This window comes from Diabrotica undecimpunctata, chromosome 8, assembly GCF_040954645.1.
Source record: "Diabrotica undecimpunctata isolate CICGRU chromosome 8, icDiaUnde3, whole genome shotgun sequence".
Classification (NCBI taxonomy): domain Eukaryota; kingdom Metazoa; phylum Arthropoda; class Insecta; order Coleoptera; family Chrysomelidae; genus Diabrotica; species Diabrotica undecimpunctata.
This window is the reverse complement of record NC_092810.1, coordinates 111,025,338-111,044,254: the sequence shown is the minus strand read 5'-3', so window position 1 is coordinate 111,044,254 and position 18,917 is coordinate 111,025,338. Positions and strand designations below refer to the sequence as shown.

The following is an 18,917-nucleotide window of genomic DNA, read 5'->3' as shown; positions in this document are numbered from 1 at the left end:
GCAGCAATATATTGTTTCTAAAAAACCAACACAAATTTTATCATGTTGTGAATTAAAGTGTGTTAAATGCAACATTTGTATTCACACATATCAATGTACTTGCATTGATTATTTTATAAAGGGAATCATGTGCAAACATATTCATTATATTGCTGTACCAGAAAATAAAGGGGAAAATAATACTAAAGTAAATGTAATTCACTGTATTCAGAGTATCAGCAGCAGTACCATCAGCGAAACTGAATTACAACCAGGTCCAAGCAGTATTGTTAGGGCTCACAAAGGACCAGATAAACGGGACTTACTTAAACAATGTGGCCAAGAGCTTACTGAACTTGATCTAACTCATGTTGATGATAGTATAGTAGAGCATGCTTTAAAAGTACACAGGAACAGCATAAATTTATTAAAAAGTAATTTACACCATGACGTTCAATCTGCTGCAGTTATAAATAATAAAGAACCAGCAAATAAGAAAATACGGAAGCAACAAAGCTTTTATTCTACTAAGAAAAAAAGAATGCTAAAAAAACCCAATATGCTAGGAAACAGTGAGTTGTCCTCAATGAAATCCGTTTTATTGTCAGAAAAATACATTTTAACAAACCCTTCTGATGAACATAATTATGTAAAAACTATGATATAATTTTCTAATTAAACTGTGTATATATTTTAATAAAACTTTTTGTAAAAACGCTTTTTTTTAATTTATTTATATTATTGTATCTATCCTTACATTGATTTTAATTTATTCATTCGAATTTTCACTTGTACACATGGTAGGTGAAGTGTGTCTTTCAAGGGAAAGTTAAAATTTCATCAATTAGTTATCCAAATAAATCTTTCAGGCTTCCTATATATTTAGTAAACCTTCATATTAATATCTAATTGGATTACAGTCCCAAAAATGAAAAATATAAAACTCAGCAATATTATTTCTACTTCAATTATAAACTTCGTACTGAGAAACGTGTTTTTGTTTTTGAAATCAAGGAAGTAAACCACAGACCACTAATAACGTAAACATTAAATATACGTCAATGTATATGAATCAAACAGCTGACATTTTAAATTTCCTGGAGATGTCACAGAACAAATAATTGTTTTCTGTCCTGTGTCAATGTGTTATAACACGACAACGTTGTAAATATTTTGACTCATGCGCAAAGTAGAGAGCACCACTGTGTCTTTAGCCGCTCCTTTTTAAGTTTAGTATCTCGGTTCTCATTTTTTTATTTTATTAGATTTAGATGAATAAACATATTTTATTTTTTCTTAAATAAACGAATTGCAAAACATTATGAAATTTAAACAAAATAGTATATTTTGAAAAATCTACCGATTTTACACCACAATCTACCGATTTTTTTAACAAATTCTACCGATTTTATTTTTTATTATTATTAAATTGCAAAACATTATGAAATTTAAACAAAATAGTATATTTTGAAAAATCTACCGATTTTACACCACAATCTACCGATTTTTTTAACAAATTCTACCGATTTTATTTTTTTAAGTTTGGGAACACTGACTATGGGTCTTGGTTCTTGGTGTTTGATTACATATTCATATTAGCATTGTGTTAGGTTAGCAGAGTATAAAAAGGAATATTAGTCCATAGTATTAGTCAGGCGTACACTCTTGGTCCATAATTACCGAATAAGCAAGCAGAACTTCTGCGACAGAAGATAATTCAGGTAAATACAAGTAATAAAAAGGTTAGCCCTAAACCATGTGACTTAATTTGTATTATATTTATTAGCTATGGACCTAAACACTGAAATTAAGAAAGAATTTGTTGAAGGCGATCCAAGATATATAGAGAGTCAATTATCCTCATGCACAAATCTTGGAGATTTGAAGAATGAACCAGGAGACAATTCAGGTAGTACAAGTAATAAAATCGGTTAACTTGAATTTTGTGCTAAACAATGTGATCTAATTTTAACTATATTATATTAATAATACGGTCATTATGTTATAATTTATATTTATTAGCTATGGAAATAAAAGCTGAAGTCAAGGAAGGTTTTGTTGAAGGTTATCCAAGATATATTGAGAGTCAGTTATCCACATCCACATATCTTGAGGATCTGAAGAATGAATTTGAAGATAACTCAGGTAAGACAAGGAATTATTGTGTTATTTGTTTTGTTGTCATCTCAATATCATCTGATGGGTTGATTACAAATGTTTTATCTGAAGAGGAGCATCCTTTAAAATTTACTGGATGGTCAAAGCTGTGTTAAACAAATTGTCTCTTCTTTTTTGTGAGCAAAATTTGTAATTTATTTAAAACTAATATAAATGTTCTTATGTCTAAAGTTATGATGGCAATATCAGACTGATATCAACCCATTAAAGGCAGAGCAATGAGAAAGGATAATTTTTTTGAATTTTTATTGAAAATAGCTCAACTAAGACATGTTTATGATTTTTTAACAGAAAATTAACAATAACATGGAAAAAATTAAGGGTGCATGTACACATCTTTGGCCAATATTGATATACATAAAACATAATTATTTTTTTTTTATCAAATGGTTCAAAGCATGTGGAGATGGAGGTGAATTTTACATTTTTTGCATGAATATATAGTATGACTTTTGCATAGCCTATATTTTTTTCGTGCACTTGCATTGTGCCCTCTAATCAAGTGACTAGTGTTATTAAATCTTACATCATTAGGAAAATTATCTTTGGAGAGATAATGCATCTTTTGCTATCCTGTAAAGCACATTTAGCAGTGCAGTTTTCTCTTAGATTACCTGTGGCAAAGAAGCCTAGATCCTGCAGTATCAGAAAAAGAGCATAAGATGAAAAAAAAAATAGAAAAATTCTCAATGCTCTTGGGGTTTGTCAACTACAGAAAGTAACTCTAAAACTATCTTTGTTCCCAAACTATTACCTGAATCCAAATTATTATTCTGTTTTCCTCCATATGGTATGAATTTATATAAATAACCTGTATGTGCACAAAGACACCATAACTTGAAACCAAATCTTACAGGCTTTCCCCAAATGAACATCTTGCATGAGTGTTGTCCAAAATATGATGCCATTTCCTTGTCTATTAAAAGGTTATGTTCCATATTATGTTATGATATACCAAATTGCAAAAGTATTCTATTCATCATATGAAAGATAAGAGTATTCACTTATATCAAATTTGTGTTGATTGTTTTGTACTGCATAAGTTTTTGAAAAATGTACTACATGCCTTGTGACTTCAACATTTGAAGCTATGTGATCATAACATATATCTTCGTTGCATCAAAAAGATGATAAAAAATTATTGTCTTCACGATGTGAAACAGTTGAAGGATCATGTTAATTTAAATTTAATACATAGAACATGCTAAAATATCTGTGATAACTTGTTAAAGTAATAAGTATTATAGCAGTATGTAAAAAAAAAATGAAAAGGGCTGTCAATGGTATAATGTACCATTATTTTTAATTACTTTTTATAAAAAGTTTGATATGTTTATTATAACTTTTCTCGAATAGGTCTTTAGATAGTTTGTTTCAGATATTATAATCACACCAATAAGTTATGTCACTAGTATAAGATCCAGTCTATTATGTTCTAGTGTTTAATCTATGAGCACAATATGGCACAAATATAACTTGTAATAATCATCCTTTTTTAAGTATAGTATTCTCACCTTGCCTAATAAATCATGTATTCAATTAAATTAAATTAATGAAAAAAAATTATGCTTTATAAAAAGTTGTGCATGGTCTAAAACCTCAGATGCAATTATCAAATATCAAATTGTATCAATCTTATACTATTGTAGTATTTTTATTAATCTAATTTATTGTCTTTATTTATTATCAAAGGCCTATTTATAACACTTACAAATTTATTAAAGTCTTTATTAATACAATATTACACTAATTTATTTTTACAGTTATATTCCAACTAAAAACTCGACTTTATATTCAAAACTAACTGTTTTCAACAGAATTCCCTCTTTATATATAAAATACAGTTAATCGAGAATCCCTTCGAATTCGGACGGCACCCTCTCTAAAAGGATGGAAGGCAGACAGGTGTTTCAGCTGAGCGGCGAACTTACTAGATCAGAATAGAATTAGAAATAATATGTTTACAGTTTTATTTTTTATTTATTTTATTTATATGAGTCATATTTATCGTAACATTGCCTCCCTCTTAAAAGATAGTTCCTCTTGTAACCTTGTCGGGACTGGAACTGGAACGGTAAACTGGTATCGGCAACTGGACCCTCTTTTACAACTTCCAGTTGTATAAAAATGACAGGGGACAGTCTTCTCTCCGCACCGGTAACTATGCGGATTGCAACAGACTAACACCTGGACTTTGGTGTCTTTAAAGATCTCCTCCACCATACTTCGGATAACCCTCCAATCTAATTGGCGACACTCCAACTTTGGCATGGCCAACTTTTGCATGTCAGACTCTAGTACATGCTCTCTCAATTGAAGTAAGGCTTCCCATACATCTCGGTAGGTAGGTTGGTCATGGGCATTGTCTTTTGTTATCAGGTAGAAAAAGTAACGTGATGCATCTTGTAGTTTCAAGGCTTTCCCGGGAGCTGGCACTTGGCATTGAAGTTCTGCAACTCAACTGAACTTCCTTCGAAAAACGGATGCTAACCCTGGTGCGTCTTTGATACTGGCCGGGATGGGAAGGGCCAGTGAGTAGTCATCGGGAAGCGCGAGTAGATCTTGCCTTTCTTCAGTGGTAACACCATGTCTTGCTTTACCGGTACCTCCATAGGCAACCATGAATTCCTCAAACGTGAGGTCAGACACATCTTGGACTTGGTTTACTTCCACTTCTTCATCTACGTCGTGGTCACCTTCGAAAGACGCCAGCCGGTTATGGTGTACTATCATCGGCTTTCCCCTCGGAATCTTGCTTATTCGGTAGATGACATCATTTATCTTCTCCATAATGAGGTATGGACCTTCCCAAAACTGCTGCTACTTGGGAGAACAACCTTTTCGCTTCTTGAGATTATAGAGCCAGACTTTGTCGTTCTTATTAAAACACCCTTTTTACTTGCCAACTGTCCTATTCATCCATTCTACCATACCATCCGATTGCGGATGATATGCTGTAGTTCTTGTTTTCTTCATGCCTAGTCTATCACATATTCCTTGGAATAGATCGCTTTCGAAGTTCCTTCCTTGGTCACTATGAATATCCAAGGGCACTCCAAATCGGCTTATATATTCTTGGATCAACGTATCTGCAATGGTGGCGGTCTTCTGGTCTGGAAGTGCGTAAATCTCGACCCACTTAGTGAAGTAATACATTACTACCAACATGTACTTGCCTCCATTCTTTCAAACGGGCTTCCAACATTATATTGTCTCATAGGAGCTCTCTTTTTTCGGTAAGGCCTGTTACTCGTAGCACAAATAGTACATTTCTTACGCTAGTCTTTTACGTCGTCGGAACTGTTCATCCAATAAATCCGTTCCCGAGCTCGCTGAAGGGTTTTCTTTACCCCAAAATGCCCTCCTGATAGACTGTCGTGTAACTGACGAAGTACTTCGGCTACTCTGCTCTTTGGGATCACCAACTGTCTTTTCTTCTCTGAACCGTCATCATTTTCCAGGACTCGTTTGAGCAAGCCATCTTCCATGATAAATGAGTCCCACTGGGCCCAGTACGTCTTAACTACTGAGCATAGGTTTGATATTTCTTGCCAAGGTGGTCGACGGTTTTCCTCTTTCCATTTTCAAATTTTCTGTATAACTGGATCTCTTTCTTGTTCTTCCGTTTCCGATTCCGTTTTGTTGCAGTGGGAACACTCTGCTGGGCATGGCCTTCTGGAAAGAGAATCAGCGTTCCTGTGGCTAACTCCGGCCCGGTGCTCAATCTTGAAATCGTATTCTTGGAGTCGTTCGATCCATCCGGCTATCTGACCCTCTGGATTCTTAAACTGCATCAACCACTTAAGGGCGGCATGGTCGGTTCGGATTACAAACTTCCTTCCATAGAGGTATTGATATAAGTGCTCTACTGATTTCACTACTGCCAGAAGTTCTCTTCTCATGACGCAATAATTCCGCTCAAGTTTTGAAAGAACTTTACTAAAATATCCGAGGACTCGTTCCTGTCCTCCTTGAATTTGAGACAGCACTCCTCCAATTCCCACATTACTTGCATCTGTATCTAAGATGAACTCTCCTTCTGGCAGTGGATACCCTAAAATTGGTGCTGTGATTAAATGCTTTTTTAAGGTCTCAAAAGCAATTTGGCAGTCTGTATCCCAGCGGTAGTCTCTTGCTTCCTCTGTAAGTTGCGTTAATGGCTTAGCGATATCTGCAAACTTCTTAATAAACCTTCGGTAGTAGGTACATAGTCCAAGAAAACTCCTAACTTGATGTTTGTCCGTTGGTACTGGCCATTCCTTAAGGGAATAAATTTTTCCCTTATCCACGGCCACTCCTTCTTTACTGACTATATGACCCAGATAATTGACTTTACCTTGAAATAGCTGGCACTTCTTGGGGTTTAACATCAATTGGGCAGCTTTAAGTCGATTAAAAACGTTTTCTAAATTCTTCAAATGTTCTTCGAATGTCTACCCCAAGACGATTATGTCATCTAAATAAACCAGGCATGTTTTCCAAGATAACCCTCTCAACACATTTTCCATAAGCCTCTCAAATGTCGCAGGAGCATTACAGAGTCCAAATGGAATAACGTTGAATTGCCACAATCCAGATCCTGTGGTGAAGGCTGTCTTTTCTTTATCTACTGGGTCCATTTCTACCTGCCAGTATCCAGACTTCAAATCCAAAGTAGAAAACAATTTACTTCCAGCCAATGTGTCATCGATCCGAGGCAGAGGATAACTATCTTTCTTGGTAACGTTGTTCAGCAAACGGTAATCCACACAGAACCTCGTCGTTCCGTCTTTCTTCTTAACCAGGACCACCGGAGAGACCCATGGGCTCGTAGAAGGTTCTATCACCCCGTCTTTCTTCATTTCCTGAACAATCGTTTCAGATTCCTCTCTTTTCGCCTGTGGTAATCGTCGAGCTGTTTGACGAATTGCCTTAGCATTACCAGTATCAATTTTATGCTTAACAACGGTAGTTCTTCCCGTCTTTCCTCCTTTCGGTACGAAAATATCACGATACTGCCGAAGAAATTCCCTTAATTTCCTTTTCTCAATCTGATTCAGAGACTGTCCTGCAACTGCAACCATTTGGTCGAATTTGTCGTTGGAATTATCAGATGTTGTCGCCCGACGGATTATGGATGTCACAAGTACACAAGTTCCTACTTTTGTCTTTTTTTCCTACTTTTATGGTCACTGGGTAGTCGTTGACATTGATAAGTCTCACAGGAATTTCCTTAGCCGAAGTCACCAATTCCTTTCCAATTATGATTCCACGGCCAACCTCATCGTCGTGGTTCCAAGGCTCCATCATAACAGGTCTCCCTTCGTCCACAATTCCCTGTAGCCGCGCTACTATGATCGTTTCGCTTCTCGCAGGCACGACTGTATCTTCTTTAATGGCTGCTTGCACAGTGTTGTCATTATGTGGATGGAGAAATACCTCCTCGTTGCCAACTTTGATTACCTTATTCTTAAAATCCAATTGGAATCTTCCTAATATAACATCCTCTTCGATGTCAGCAACTATAACAATATGGACGAACTTTTCTGCTCCAATTCCCAATTGTACCTGGATTTCTCCATGAATGTTGGCATTTTCACCTGTAGCGGTCCGAAGTCGCAACCTCGTTGGTGACAGTTTCTTACGGCTGTTTATAACTGTCGGGCGTATAATGGTTCTGGTCGCTCCGGTATCCACCAACAACGTATGCTTTTTACCATTTATTTCTCCATCTACATATACACTATCTTCACGACATTTCAAAGAAGCTATTAGTATAAGAGGGTCTTTGGAAAAGTTCCGGGTCGAAGCTGCCCCCCTAAAGCCGACTCGTTCTGGTTTTCCTGATGGTGAGTTCCTTGATTTTATGGTCTTCGTTTTCTTGCATGTAATACTTTTCATCATATTAACGAGCTGGTCAAGTTTATCTTCATCTCCTTCTTCTTTTACAGTCCTAACTTTACTGTAACCGCCAGAGGCCTGTGTAGCTGACTCGTATTCGAGGGCGGCGGATAAGACATCAAACAGCGTCCTGTGACGAGCTAATCGCAGTGTTCTCTGCATTTCATGATCACGAAGACCATCAATAAACGTTTGAACGGTCAATTTTTCCATCATGTCCTCGGGAGCTGTCGGATAAGCATATCGTACTAATCTGGCAATATCTACCTCATATTCTTGAAGAGCCTCATCTTTCTTCTGTCTTCGATTTTTAAGAGGCAACTGATATACATGCTCCAAATGTTCGTGGCCATATCGCATATTTAACCTCTTCTTCAGTTGTTCGAAATCATCCGTCTCTTCTACGGCTATGGTCTGAAGCACATCTAAGGCATCTCCTCGGAGAGCGATAGTCAGATTTACAGCCTTTTCTTTTTCAGACCATCCATTTGCTCTTGCAGCTGATTCAAACTGTTTCATGTAGTTGTTCCATGACGATTTTCCATCGAAAGTTGGGACTTTCATATGAACAGAACCTTCACTTCCTTCAAATTTCGGCCGTGTTTCCAACTTACATTTCGTCTCATCTTCTTTTGTCTCTACTGTAATCGGATTGTTTCCTCTCTCTACTTTTCCTTTTTCCTCCATCTTCCTTTCCATCTATTTCCATATATTTTCTTCGAAGGTCAACATATCGGCAGCAACTTGGTCTTGTAACGATGATATTCTATATACTATCGTCGAGGGCAGACATCTCAGAAGTTACTTTAGAGATGTTAGCAGAAACTTTACTTTCCAGAGAAGAAATCTCGTTAGAAACTTTGTTTTCTAATGAGGCGATGTCGCCGGAAACTTTCGAAATATCGCCAGATACTTTGTTCTCCAATGATGCGATGTCACCAGAAACTTTGTTCTCTAATGATGCGATGTCGCCGGAAACTTTGGCTACATCAGAAGAAACTTTCGAAATCGACGAGAGGACAGCATCTTCAAATATATAAGTCTCTGGATCTAGACCATCTTGCTCCAAAGCGTTCTTTAGTCGTTGGACTAACTCAGCCTTTTTTCCGGTAGAAGGTAATTCTCTATCCTCGAGATGTCTTCTTAAATTCGTCACCGTGAGTTCATAAATCGTAGTCATTTTCGCAATTTATTTTATGTATTCCACTATTCTGACACCATTTGTTACGAATTTATTAATTATAATTTATTATATTGTTCTTAATTAATATTTAAATGGGAATAAGCCACAATTAAAGGTTAAAATACATTTATTGACGTTTCAATTTCCACTTCGGAAATCGTTCTCAAAATACTATGCTGGACGTAACTTCAAGCCCTTTGGTATTAGGTTGTTGTCTCTACATCTTCGTAAAAATTTGATTGAATTTTGACAATGTGCCAGTTTCTTGTATAGAATTTCCAATCTCCGAAAATTTTGAATAACGCTGGGCCCATAACGGTTTCTTAATATTGTTCTGAAGCTATTTTCTTGTGGCATTTTTAATTAATTAATATTTAAATGGGAATAAGCCACAATTAAAGGTTAAAATACATTTATTGACGTTTCAATTTCAATGTATTTTGAGAACGATTTCCGAAGTGGAAATTGAAACGTCAATAAATGTATTTTAACCTTTAATTGTGGCTTATTCCCATTTAAATATTAATTAATTAAAAATGCCACAAGAAAATAGCTTCAGAACAATATATATTGTTCTTATTTTAATTTATTAAAAAACACGATAATTTATATCAATTTATTAAACCACTATACAACAATTTATTTGACTAATAATTACATAATTTATGTATACGAACGATGCAATTAAATCGGGAGCGCGAGTTATTCAAAATTAACTGTTTTCACAATGAAAATTCCGTCATATTTATACGAAAACAGCTGTTTCTCGAACCCCATGGATGTTGACCTCAATTGACCTGGTTTTGCCTCGAATGCACAGACCTATTTCCGGAACTTTCGAATGGACGGGTTTTTATTACTTGGAATTTCTGCTAGTCGAAGGGTCGTAGAATCTAGAACATGTTAGTGAATAAACATGTTTACAGGTTTTTAATATGACTCATATTTTTACGTAACAGTATTCTATTCTAATATATCTCAAAATTTTTAATTACAGACGCCAAATTTTAATTCTCGTGTTTAAATGTTATATAGGAATAAAAGGAAAAATAGTTCAAATATATTGATTAAATACCTTGCAAACAAGTTTATTACACATATAAGAAATTATACCAAATGTGGATATCGCTATACCCTATTTTGACAGTTGAGAAACTGAGCAGTCCAGATTTAATCCCCTTTAATTAATTTCCTAAACTACTATTCTGATCTTATAAACAATTAAACAAACTTTATAAAATTTACTTATTACTAATTTCGTTTCAAAATTTCTCCCGCTGTGATATTGTTCAAAAAATGCCCTGGACCCTCTTGTTGTACTAACTACCTGCCTTAGATCTGTTCCCAAAACCCAATCTCTCGTTCGAAACAAATCCCTCTTCCTTCTGGATATTAAGTTCTTCCGATGCAAGTATAAATTATATTATTATTCCTGTCGTACTTACAGATACTGTTGCTACCAAAGCTACTCCACTCCTACTCCGCTACTCCACTCCGGTGAGCATACACAGAAACCAAAACTGCTTCCACTGTTCTTTTTAAATTAACACTTTCGAAAAACAAAATATTTTCTTTCTTAACACAAAATTAAAACTTTTTACCGGTACAACCTTTCGGCATATAATTTTCTCTCTACTTTGATGTTACTCTTTGACTATTACTTAATTTGGTTTATAAATAAAAATATTTTGATTATGACTTTAATTTAATACAAAACGTAAAATGTTTGATGTAAAATCCAATTATTCTGTTATTTTGTCAAATCCTACTATTCTATCCTGCTAATATATTTATTTTATTTAATATTTCGTTAACTATTAACTTTATTGAAGGCATTTTATACCAAAATTCAGAAGTATTTATGTTTTTGTCTAATTTTCTTTCGTTGCCTGGAGTAATTGCGTTAAATCTGAATTATGTAGTTGATTTGTAAAATGCGATTATCTCGAAAACTGTTGAGTTTTGAAGTTATTAACAGGTATACCTTTTTTTTTGCTAAAATAATGTATCTTTAATATTTTTTATCACAAACACCGGTAACTTAAAGAGCAAAAAAGTTAAATCCAAATGTATGCCACATATGTGGCATATGTGGCGCCCTCTATCAGCTATTTTTATACATAAATGTTCACAAACATGAAAGTTATAGCAAAAATTAAAATTTTAAATTTCTACTTTAACACCCTGCATCTTTCTTAATATCAACATTTTATTGAAGACATTTGGCTTAAATCGTAATATTTTAAAGTGTAGAATCTAAGGTTCCTTTTTGTACAATTACTTAAGGACCACCCTGTATGACGACGCTAAGAATACACTTCTTTGGTAGGTAACATTCGGGAAAGCGTCAAGTCAAGGATTGGCTAAGGTGATAGTCTGTCACCTTCATCGGCACCTAAATGGAAAACTTATTTAGTACAAGTGGTGGAAGTTAACATCTATAACTAACTTATATTGAAAATGTTCAGTTAGTCCTAGTAGTGAAGAAAATTGTCATAAATATGTTAAAAAGAGACATTTAAAATTTGAAATAAAAACATTACAAGGGTATTTTTACAAATACAACACAAAAACAGCTAATGTAACATGGTTATATGTATATCACAGAATACACTATCCCAACAAGAAGCGAAAGCTTTGTCGGAACCTTTGATGTTCTGAGGACAGAAATTTCGGAGTGACAGATAAACTACTTGTAACTATAGTGTAAACTCAGTGTAACTATAGTCAAATTATAGTTACACTGACAAACGAAGTAATCATTTTTTTAAAGTAGAATCTGTTTTGTATGAATTGTATTTTTTTTGTAAAATTTAATATAACTTATATATCAATTATATACTAATAATTAATTAAAAAGGTCTTAAGTCAAAAATATCGATTTTTTTTTAACAAACAAATTAACATACTAAAAGTATTTTACTAGGTAAGTATGTTAAAGAACGAATAAAAAGCGATTGAATTTGAGAGTTAATTTCAAAACAGAGATGAAAAGCAGTCGATTTCTATTACTTTTTATCGTTTTTTTAAGGTTAATAAAAAACTTCATCACTCAAAATATATATTTTTGACTCAAGACTTTTTTACTTATCAATACAGAATTATACTTTTGAAATTTCTATTAACTATGTCTTAAGTTGCCGACTTTTTTTTTGTTTCCTTTTGAGGAATTTCTTTGAATGTGAATATCTATTAACCTCCAACACCTCGATATTTTCGCTGCGCGTAGAAACTCTGCAGCTGCGACTAGAATGACTGTATACCCCTTCGATTTCTTTCTGTGCATCTGGGGTCTCTGAAATTTCTGGTTGTACTGTACTAAATTCAATTCGCCAGGACATATCAAATTTATGGTAGGAAAGGGTAAAAAGTTGTAATAAAACAGAATAATAATAGAAATTTACTGTAATTAATATACATGTATACCCCTTCGATTTCTCTTATCTGGGGTCTCTGAAACTTCTGGTTGTACAGTACTACATTCAATTCACCTGGATATATCACTTTTGTGGTAGGGAAGGGTAAACAGTTGTAATAAAACACAATAATAATAGACATTTATTGCAATTAATACTAATAATAATGTTTATTTAGGAAGCTTACATTATAATATAGATTTACAAGAAATAAGCATACTGAATACTAAATAAACATGAAAAATCACTGAAGTAGAGCTACCATAAAAGTAGCACTCCTTGTGCCTGAGACTTAAAATATATATATATATATATATATATATATATATATATATATATATATATATATATATATATATAAACAAAAAAATATTTAAGAAATGTATAAATATAAACAGTTACATATGCGCACTTACAAAAATACATTCATTTTAATATAGCATGTGACATAATGTCAATAAATTTAAGAAATGTTATAGTTGGTAAACAAAGTCTATTTAGATATTTTTTATTTATTACTATTATGAATTAATCAGTTCTTCACAGAATTGTGTTGTTTTGTTTCCAATCCATTGTTTAGTTTCATATTTATATCTATGTTTTTTGTAACTCTTAATTTGTTTTACATTCTCCGGTAGACAATTGTATCATTTGGGCCCTATGTAGCCAACATATTTCTGGAGTATGGATTTATTACATTTAGGTAAAATTGCATTATTCCTTGTATAACTAGTTTAATGCGCACGATTGCTAATGTTTAATATTATCCTTTTTTGTTTCATGTATGTGTATAAGGGCTTTGTAATAGAACAATTTACGTACAGTTAAAAATTGATTCTCGTTGTATAATAGTTTTCTGTAATATCTTAAATTTTTTCCATAAATAATTCTAATTAACCACTTCTGAATGTTTATAAAATGCAAGTAAATATGCCTTATTCCATCCCATTCTAAAAGACCATCATAGGCATGGATAAGCATAACCTGGATGGAAATAGAATAGAAATATGCTTTATTGTCATTGAAAATTTTACAATTTTATGGACAAAGCTTACAAAGACTCGGAGAAAAAAGACAATAACAAATTGCATAATCAACCGCAGGAACTAATAAGTTTAAGCTACTTTGGGTAATGATGACGCACGGGTAAAGAACCATGGAACTGTATATAAAGATATTGTAATTTCTTAGTTATTAATAATTAAGAAACTCTTCTACTGAAGAATATGGTCTTTCAGATAGATATGTCGTAAAGGGAGATAGTTGTATAGTTTTTTTGCAGAATATAATATAGATTTACTGTGAATACTAACTCAGTGAACGGGATCGGTAAATAAACATCAAAGGTTGAATTTTCGGTGGAGTAGTCATGATTAGGTCTTGATGGAAAGACATGAAACAGTTTCAAAAATATACAAAGAAGGAAGTGTTAAAATCCTGTGATCTTTGAAGTAGACTCTGCAATGTGTTGTTCTTCTGAGGCCAAACAGATACCTTATTACTTTTTTTTATTTAAGAAATTACAACGGATCGGGCAGCTGTATCAGAACCCGTAAAAGGAAGACCACATCGAAGATGAGACTCGAACAAAGAAAAATATGCAATTTTGGAATATTCTAAATTTATTGCCTTCGAAACAGATCTTATTGCATAGCAGGCTGAGACTAGTTTCTTACTTAACAAATCGATATGAAGGAACCATCTAAGGTTGCTGTCTAAAAAACTACCAAGAAATTTTACAGAATCAACAGTACTGCTCTGGCTGTTGAGAGTTGAAGAGCTCCTTGATAGGATAATGCTACTGTTTTATCCACATTAAAAGAAAGTAAATATTCGGACCAGCTTTAAGCTGAAATGTTAAATAAGGTTTTTAAAATGGAAAGTTTTAGATACAAAAACATATAAAAAACAAAACGACTCAAAACAAGAATTAGAACAGTTTAAAAAATTATGTGACAAATTTCCTAATAAATTGTGAAATCTCAAGCACTCAAAAAATAAATTACTTTTAATAGACATTTCATTAATACAAATACTACAGTGCTTGTCCTGATCTAATATTGTGTTCACTTTTAACTTTAGGGCATCAAATATTTGGTCATTATTCAAACCAGGTTTACAGACCAAATTTTCAGTAATTTTTTGAAGACTTCGTAGACTACAACACTTTGGCAGATTACAATAAAAATGTTATCAGTTTGAATGAATTTTATCTGGCATGCTGAAACTTACAGAATAATAGCTACTGTACTATTCCATCCACAAGTAATATACCTATCTATAAAAAACGTATTTAGTTTTTAAAAACCTATTTAGGCATTTTTAGTTAATTATTTTAGTATTTATAAACAATAGTGTTGCTTACATAACGTATTAGTGGTAATTTGTATATTAGTATAAGCATTAGTTTTTCTTAAGAAATTCGCATTTGTCAACTTGTATTTTAAATCTTGTTTCCCTTAATTTCTCAAAAATCTTCTTAAGATTTACCATATGTTCCTAAAGAGAGGTTGAAAATGTCCATGTAGACTAGATATATTTCGCCTGTAAGTCTTTTTAGTACATTCTCCATTACTCTCTTCTAAATATCTTTTTCCTTCATTTCAATTTGATGGAATCCACTGGCTACATCTGGGTGGAAAAGTATTGGCAGCGTCCTAGTTTGTCCAGAATGTCTGTTATATTTGGAATTGGATATAGATCATCGATGGTTTTCTCGTTCACCTTTCTGTAGTCGACAACTATTCGCCATTTAATTTTTCTTGGGGCATCTGGTTTCTTTGGAATGACCCACATTGGGGATGACCAGGGCAATTGATTAGGTTTGATGATTTCTTGATCGATCATCCTTATGGATGTGTGGATACCGATTTGACTTGGTGTAAACCGGAACTTCATCTCTTTTTCGTATATGGTGTTTTATTTGGTTAGTAAATGTTAACTGACTGTCTGAATGATGAAATATACATGATGCAAACTTCCTGCACTGTCGTCTTCGGTGAGATTCTCCTTTTGTATTAAAATGATCGGTTCTTAGGAAAAGATCGACATCTCTTAGATTTATTGGTTGACTTTTGATGGGATCTATTGCTACTTGAATATATTCATCGGTGTTATTGACTAGCTTGGTCCAGGCAAGTTGATTACATGCGACGGAGAGAGTTTCTCTTAGGATTGCACCTTCGACTTCTTTTCTTGGGATGACGATTTTACCTGATGTTTCTTTTACTGGCAATTTGACTTGTAAAATTGTTTAGGGCTCTGGTGGACTGTATAGAATTAGGTTTCATTTGTGACATAGTAATTAATAGGAAGAATAGAATGCTCTGTAGTAAGAGTAGCTTGGGTAAAATCGAGATTTGCTTTTAGAAGCCTTAAGATTAAGACCATCAAATGTCTTGTGAACTTTGAAAAGATAAAATTTTAAGTTACTATCCGAGCTAAATTCGGGAAAAATTGGAATTTCTACACAATAATCTTCTGAATGATTCTGAAAAATTGATGTAGCAAGTGGTTCATATTTAATATTATTTTTGTAGAATTTATTGGCTATATCAGGATTAAGGAAAGATTTAGTGGCTCTTGTATCAATAAGAAGTTTAAGAGGGGGATTTTAAATTTTGATGTAAGAAAGCCCTTTTTTGTTAGCAAAGAAATGCAATTCTACTAAGTTTCTTTTTGAAATCTTAGAAAATTTACATCTTCGTCATATGTCATATTCTTGGATTTTTTGTTCATAGTAAGAGTAATCTGGGTATGTGGCTATATACCTTCGTCATAATTGCTCTTGTTGTTCGATATTAAAGAGCTCTTCCACTGTGAATCGGTGGCTGGCTGTTTGTTGAAAGCGGAAGTTTCTTTGAGATTGGGCTCTATTGCCGGTTTGGCGTGTGAATACGCTTATAGGTGTTGACTTATATGATTGATAATGATCTGGTTTATGAAAATTGGGTTGGTTAGTTGTAGAACTTTGTGCATATTGAGTGATTTGTTGATTTTGTTGGAATCTAGGGGGTTGAAATGTCCCTCTTGGATTATTGTTAAATGGCTGTTATTGCAAAGGCATTTGATTTGGCCTAAAGAATGGCTGTGGCCATTGAGGCTTGGGCACCTCAGGCTGCCATCGTGTAGGAGCGGGGGTATGAGTTAAATTGTGTCGTTTGTGAAGTGCCAGATGGTTTGTTAGAAGATGATAAGGAATAATTATGAGATTTTTGAAGATATCTAATATTTTTTTTTTCTAAATATATCGGATAGCAAGAGCGAGATTCGGTGGTCTCGTGGATCGAATTGTTGATCCTAGGGGTTCTCTTAGATCTGCCAAAAATATGGTTAGAGCTTGTTGGAAATGTTTTTTTTACTTCTTTTAACTTCCTTATGTTACGTGTGCAATTCAATGTGATTTGAAATAGTATTTAAAAGATTCATTCTTTTTCATGAAATTGTCGAGGATTTCTGTTTGGGGCTTGACGGAGATTGACTAAATCTCTAGTTAATGAGTTTTCGTTACGTTGGTCTGCAAAAAGACGGAAAGAGTCCCACCAGAGCTCAATCCTTTTGATACCGTAGGTATCTGGGATGAGTGAATTTTCCCCTTAGAGGGAGTGTGAGCCGTATGGCTAAATCTGGGATAATAATACTCAAAAGCAACCTTAATTCCAAGCATATAATAAAAGCAATAAACACATACGCAATACCACTTTTCACATACTCATTTGGCGTTATAAAATGGTCGAATACGGAAACTGAAGAACTAATTAGACCAAATAGGACCGTGATAACTAGACTTCGGCAAATATGCAAATAAAAATGTAGAAAATATGCGCATAAATATGCACGTGTTTACCCGAAAATATGCAAATATTTTACAAAATATGCATACAAATAAATAAAAAAATCGTAAAATAGTAACAATTTTATTTAAAAAAAAAGTGTACATAACTAAATATTTCCTACTATTCATTAAGATTTACATTTATTTTAAGTAACTACATCATTTTTAAGTATGAATAAACTTATTTAGAATTATGGTAACAATAAATGACCAAGTGGTGTTCAAAATTTTCTAACAAAAACTTGTGGCTTCTGTCTGAGTACATATATTTATATATGGAAAAACTTCGTTCAACATCAACTGATGTAACGGGAGCATTTTTCAAACTAACCAAAACATTTGGTTCTAAATTAATTGTTTCCGAAATATTTCCAGCTAGAACACTGACTACTTCAGAAAGAATATGGTAACCTTTATTTTTTTCCATAGTAGCTTCAATTTTTTTTAAAATATCTTTTCCAATATAACCTCTAACGTTCCGACAACATGACGCAAATTCTTTTATTAATGCTGTACTTTCGAACAATGACAGTTTTGGTGATTCTAACTGAGTAATTGTTTTTTGAACAAAACTAAAATTTGATTTTATAAATGAAAGTTCTTGTTGAAGCAAGTTACTCTGAAAAGTTTGTTTAGAATCCAAAAGAGATTGGGAACTTTCATCTGTTAACGTATCAATTATGTTCTTTATTTTAACAAAATGATCTGCATAAAAATTAGCTGCTTCTAACCATGTTCCCCATCGCGTTAAAATAGGTTGTGCTGGAAGAGGAATGTTAGCTAGCATTTCTTTATAAAGTTGAATTCTTATAGGAGATTTAAGAAATACTTTTTTGACACTGGATATCATGGTATTTACAAGAGGAAACTTTTTTCGTATTTCCTCTGCAACTCTGTTTAATCCATGCGCTACACAAGTAACATGTATGAAATCTGGGAAAAATATTTTTAAATTTTGTCCTGCTTTCACCATATAAGGAGCAGCATCCGATAAAATAAGCAGTAATTTATTAGAAGGAATAGTTGTCGGAAGAAAAAAAGTTGCTAATGTTTCTTGTATAAAACGCGAAATTGTTAAAGCATTTGTTTTCTCAAGTTGCTGGCATGAAATAAGATGAGATTTTGGTAAGGTATCTTCTTTAAGAACACCAATCAATAAATGAGCAATATACTTTCCTGAGGAATCAGTGTTTTCGTCTACAGATATGTAAAAATAATTATCTGCAATTTCTTCCTTAATATTAATTAACACCGACGAGTATAGCCCGTTCACATTATTTCTTCTTAGAGACCGATCACTTGGAACATTAAGTTTGCAATATTTTTTTAGAAACGAACTAAAATTTACATTTGCTAATTTTGAAAGCGGTATGTTTGCAGACACTAATGCGCGACACAAGTCTTCATTAAAAGTTTCTTGCTCATCTAATTTTTTTGAAGTAGATTG

General features: G+C 33.4%; 1 protein-coding gene across 2 annotated transcripts in view; it reads left to right on the top strand.

Moving 5' to 3' along the window:
- Positions 1–1,191: 1,191 nt before the first annotated feature.
- Positions 1,192–18,917, top strand: part of LOC140447845 (uncharacterized) — a 100,462-nt gene continuing 82,736 nt past the window's right edge. For both annotated transcript variants that reach the window (XM_072540738.1, XM_072540739.1), the window contains exons 1-3: positions 1,192–1,700; positions 1,766–1,888; positions 2,002–2,124. In XM_072540738.1, coding sequence (XP_072396839.1) covers positions 1,768–1,888; positions 2,002–2,124 — 244 coding nt within the window. In that variant the 5' untranslated portion in view covers positions 1,192–1,700; positions 1,766–1,767. The remainder of the gene's footprint in view (positions 1,701–1,765; positions 1,889–2,001; positions 2,125–18,917) is intronic.